Raw genomic sequence first — 4,563 nt, 5'->3', positions numbered from 1 at the left:
TCTGCTGGCGTGGACGCCGCTGCCGTGCCACAGATGCTGCAAGTGTCTCTGCTGGCGTGGTGTTCCACGCGCATCCTCTCCCGCCTTCGCGTGCGCCGAGGCCGCGCTTTGGAGTCGTGTGACTCCACGGGGCTTTGCTGTCATCCCAGTTCGGACTCTGAAATGTCTTCAGAAGCTGAATGTCCTCTCCGGTCTTCACGTAGCCTCCACCTGCTCAGCTGCTGAACACACTCCGGGATTCCCGCCTGCTGGTTTCCAGACAGGTCTGCTGCGGCCTCAGCGGTGGGCATGGGCGGGCACGCTTCTGCCGTGCTGTGCTCTTCCGCACTGTCAGGGGCGCCGAGTTTGGGCTTTCCAGAAGGGAGCTGCGGAGGCCAGAGTGGTCAGCCCACGGAGGACAGTGGGCTGCCGTTCTGTGGGAGGCACGTGTTAGCCGCACTCCTCGTGCCGGTCACCCGTGCGGGCGAAGGCCACCTCTTCACACCAGTCCCTGGGAAGAAAGTAGATGAGGCCCAGCGGAGGGAAACCTTGGCCACCTCAGGCGGAGGAGCCACGGTCTTCCCCTCCCTTCGATAACAGCAGCTGAGTTCAAACCGTGACGGGAGGAGCAGAGGGCGCCGGGGGCTATACGATTGCCCAGTGAGAGCCCCGAGGTCGAGCATGGCAAATACCCCATTACGTACCTTGAGGCCGTTCTTTCTCCACCTTACACTTTTCACTGCCACTGTCCAGACTTCACTGTCCATTCAATTGTCCTTCCTCTGAATTCAGTTCATTTTTTCCTTTCAGTGCTGTGGCTATTTCCTCTTTGCTCTTCACAGGCATCTTTTTCTCTGGGAAGTGTCCAGGTGGACGCTCCTTTCTTTCTTTTTTAATCTGACTTACAATGCTCAGCCGTTGTCTTTCCACTAAGGTCTCCATCCTGTTCTTTCTCTAATATATGCAGAGGTCAACAAACATAATAGACCTTCTTCTCCTACCTCCCCTGACTCTGACACCTGTCCTCCACGTGTTGTATCTCTTTGTTTTGCTAGGTGACATTCTGGCTAATTTCTTCAGGTCTATTTTCCACTCCACTGATGCTCTTTTCAGCTGGGTTTAATGCACAGTGCTCACCCCACAGAATTTTATAGCTATAGTTCTCTTATCTCTAAGTACAGAAATTATGTTTTTCCCACTAGTTATTATATTGCCTTTTGTTTAGCATTTCTCACATATTGAGGGCATTGTTTCATTTCTTTAAAAACGCTAAGACACTAGTTTTGGATTCTCTACCTGCCAGTCAGTACTTCAAGTGTGTGGAGATCTGATTCTTTTTCTTGGTTTGCATTCTTTATTTTTGTGTGCTTTTAAGATTCTTGTGTGTGGTCTGCTATTACCCAGCACTTTATCTATGGGAATTCTCTAAGAGCTAAGGCGAAGCTATGTTACTCTACAAAAGGGCACAGCCAGTCCAGGGCCAGTTTTAAGTATAGCAGAGCCTTCAGGCCACACAGGGCATATTTTTTCCCATCACACTTGCAATAAAATCAACTTGTAACTCCATTGGTTCTCTGTTCATCCACCACTAGCAATGGAATAGACAGATTTCTCAGAAAGGCCTCCCCTCTCCCTCACTCCAGATAGCCAACCAAACTGAAACAGCAGAATTCGGCCACTTCCGTCAGGACAAAGGCTGTCTTTATGGAACCCACACCTCTCGGGGTACAGCTTCCCTTCAGGTTTGGCTCTAAGGATATTCACCCTCCTGCCAGCTGATGCGGTGTTAAGCTGTATGTGTCTATTTGATCTTTCACGCAGCATTTTGTGGTTTTCAGTGGAAAAGAGTTTTTCAGGGGTATCTATTGAAAAGCATTTTTTTAAAGGTTTATTTATTTATTCATACAGAACTGGGGTACAGGCCAGAGATGCGGAGGGTGAGAGGATTCACCAGAGACAGAGCGGGGAGCAGAACAGGCAGATCGACGAAGCACACTGCTGAGGAGAGCAGCAGGCGGGTCAGGAGAGGTCTGCCGCGCCCTGTGGTCACCTCCGGGGCAGGTGGGGATCGAACTCATGCTGAAGCGGCTTAAGCTTCTTAGTGCTGTGCTGTAACCACTGCGCCCCCAGGGAGGGCCTGAAAAGCATTTTAGTGCTTAGAAAGTGTAGCTTCTCTTCACTTTAAGTATCACCAATAATAAAAAGACTGCAACTTCGTAAGTCAAATCTATCAAATTTAAATATCCTTTTACATTTAAGGAAGAAACTTAGAATCCTTTTTGCCTCAAACGGAGGCTTAATGATTAAAAGCAACAAAAACAAAAACAAAACTACCTTTCTGCGTTGGGTGTTTTCCCAGTTGTTTAACTTTTCAACAAAGAACATTCACATTACCTTACTGTTCCCTCAACCGCCACAGCCTGCAGCGGGCTGGTTTAGTGTCAGAGGTCAGAGGGCCGAGCGTACAGCCTGCACCCAGCCAGGCCGTCGTCCAGGGAGCCCAGAGACGCTCATCGTCAAACTCTGAGCGCCAGGCAGAACCGGGGTATAATGCCAGTTCATGCAGCTGCACTAAGTCTTTGTTAATTGTGGCTAAAAATAGCATAACGTGAACCCATTTGTAAAGCCGCAGAGTGTGAGATATATTCACGTTGTCACACTACAGGTCTTCAGACGTTTTCATCTTCCAAAGCCAAAACTCCCCAACCCGCCGAGCCACAGCTCCCGACTCCCGTCTGCCTGCTGCACAGACCTCGCACGGGCGTGTCCACGAGGACTGAACTGCTTGATGCCAAAACGTGCTAATACTTCAGAAGCAAGTTCTAGTTCTAGCTGTTTGTGACGCCTGAGAAAACAAGGCTTCTTTCAGATTCCGATAATCTGAATGAAAAAAATTTCCCAAACCAGCATTTCCTAAATCATACACCACCGCCAAAGATATTTTCCGTTGGTGGACACACAAGTCGACACTCTCGCTGGTTTTGCAGCTATAGCAAACAAGCCCCGCGCTACACTGAGGCGCTGACACACTAACGTCACTCGGACAGAGCTCTTTTACTTAAACATTGCATTGCCAGTCACCAAACACTTTCCAATGAAAGACACATCACATGTCTAAAAATGTGCGATATTAAATGCAAGACCTTTATATTTCTATTTCAAAATCAAAATTCATTGTCAAGTCTGAAGTACATTGCACGCCCAATGCACTAGCCTGGCTTTAACCTGCTGTTAAGCCAGGTATTACCTCTCTCGTTCTGAAACGCACATACTTGCCAGAATCTTCCCTGAGGAACCGTCCGACGGCCGCGCCACCCGTCCGCTCGATGGGCCAGCCCAGCGGCCTCCTCGGCACGCCTGCTGCACGACCGGGTCTGGGAACTTAGGTCTCACCTGCCATCGTCGCGGGTTTCACACTTGCCTGTGAGCGAGCAAAACACTCACCTCTTTGTAGCGTTCGTGTTTAGGTCAAGCCCACCAAATCTGGACAGGAACTCCAGGTACGGGACGGCGCCAGAGCTGGTGAGGGGGATCTGCGTTCGGAGAAGGACAGTCTGTCAGAGAAAGGGCGGCAGCCGGCAGCAGGCAGGCACCTCTGGGGGTCCTGGGTTGTGCGGTGAAGCCCTCACGCTGTGTCCTCCCGGGGTCTCAGTGGACGCGCTCAGCGTTCCTCTGAGCAAACAGCATGAAGGCCAGAGTGCCAGCCAGTGCTCAAGGCCAACGCGTTAGCTACAGAATGATCTAACTGAGAGATCTTAAAAGTAAAATACAATTAGGGGAAACATGTTCTCACACATAGGAAAAAAAAATCCTGCTGGAAAGAGAAACATGTCCTGGGCCCCCTGGTAGTGCAGGGGGTAGCCTCGGCGCCACGAGGCTGTCCGTGGCCCCTGCAGCGCGGGTTCGCCCCGGGCCAGGCAGGGGACCCCCAGGGCGCAGCAGACCGCTCCTGTGTCCCCGCCGCTCCCCTCAGCCGTGGGTTTCAGTGGATCCACCTGTTCTGCTCCCCACTGTCTCTGGCGCATCCTCTCACCCCCCACCCCTGGCCTGTACCCCAGCTCTCCTATGCATAAATTAAAAAAAGAGGTAGAAGCATGTTCTGCAGCATGGTACAGATCCACGGCGAGGGAGCAGGAGACGCACTCGCGCTGCTCCGGGCGCACCCGGGACACGCAGGGGCCACACGCACAGAGCGAGCGTGCACTGTCCAGAGACGACGCAGACGAGCTGCTCCAGGGCCTGACACCCGCAGCCTGACACCGAGATGTCAGTGGGCTTCTGTACACACACTGCCTTTGAGACAGAAAACGTCATTTTGGAATTATGTTTCTATGTTGGACATTAGAGGGTCAGTGGGTCCAAGACCCGTCCCGTCAGCTAGAGCAGCACGACGAGGCTTCCGGTCCGAAGTTCCAGCTGAGCCGGGAGACGCCGCGGCTGGGCGGTGCACGCCCGGGAGCTGGCAGAGCCGCTCGAGAGCCAGCCCCTCCAGGGCTCCAGGACAAGCGAGGAACTGGCAGGGCCTGTGGACACGCGTGGGCAGAGCTGGCCGAACGCCGGCGGGACAGCAGGGGAGGCTGGGCG

The 4,563-nt window shown here is 52.5% G+C and overlaps 1 protein-coding gene across 1 annotated transcript in view; it reads right to left on the bottom strand.

Annotated features, from left to right (window-relative positions):
• Positions 1-4,563, bottom strand: part of EFCAB6 (EF-hand calcium binding domain 6) — a 127,605-nt gene that overhangs the window by 111,389 nt on the left and 11,653 nt on the right. The window contains exon 4 of the mRNA XM_012735104.1: positions 3,424-3,512. Coding sequence (XP_012590558.1) covers positions 3,424-3,512 — 89 coding nt within the window. The remainder of the gene's footprint in view (positions 1-3,423; positions 3,513-4,563) is intronic.

Source organism: Condylura cristata, unplaced genomic scaffold (genome assembly GCF_000260355.1).
Source record: "Condylura cristata isolate star-nosed mole 26May11 unplaced genomic scaffold, ConCri1.0 scaffold00004, whole genome shotgun sequence".
Classification (NCBI taxonomy): Eukaryota; Metazoa; Chordata; class Mammalia; order Eulipotyphla; family Talpidae; genus Condylura; species Condylura cristata.
Note: the sequence above shows the minus strand (reverse complement) of the source record. Positions and strands in the feature narration are given on the sequence as shown.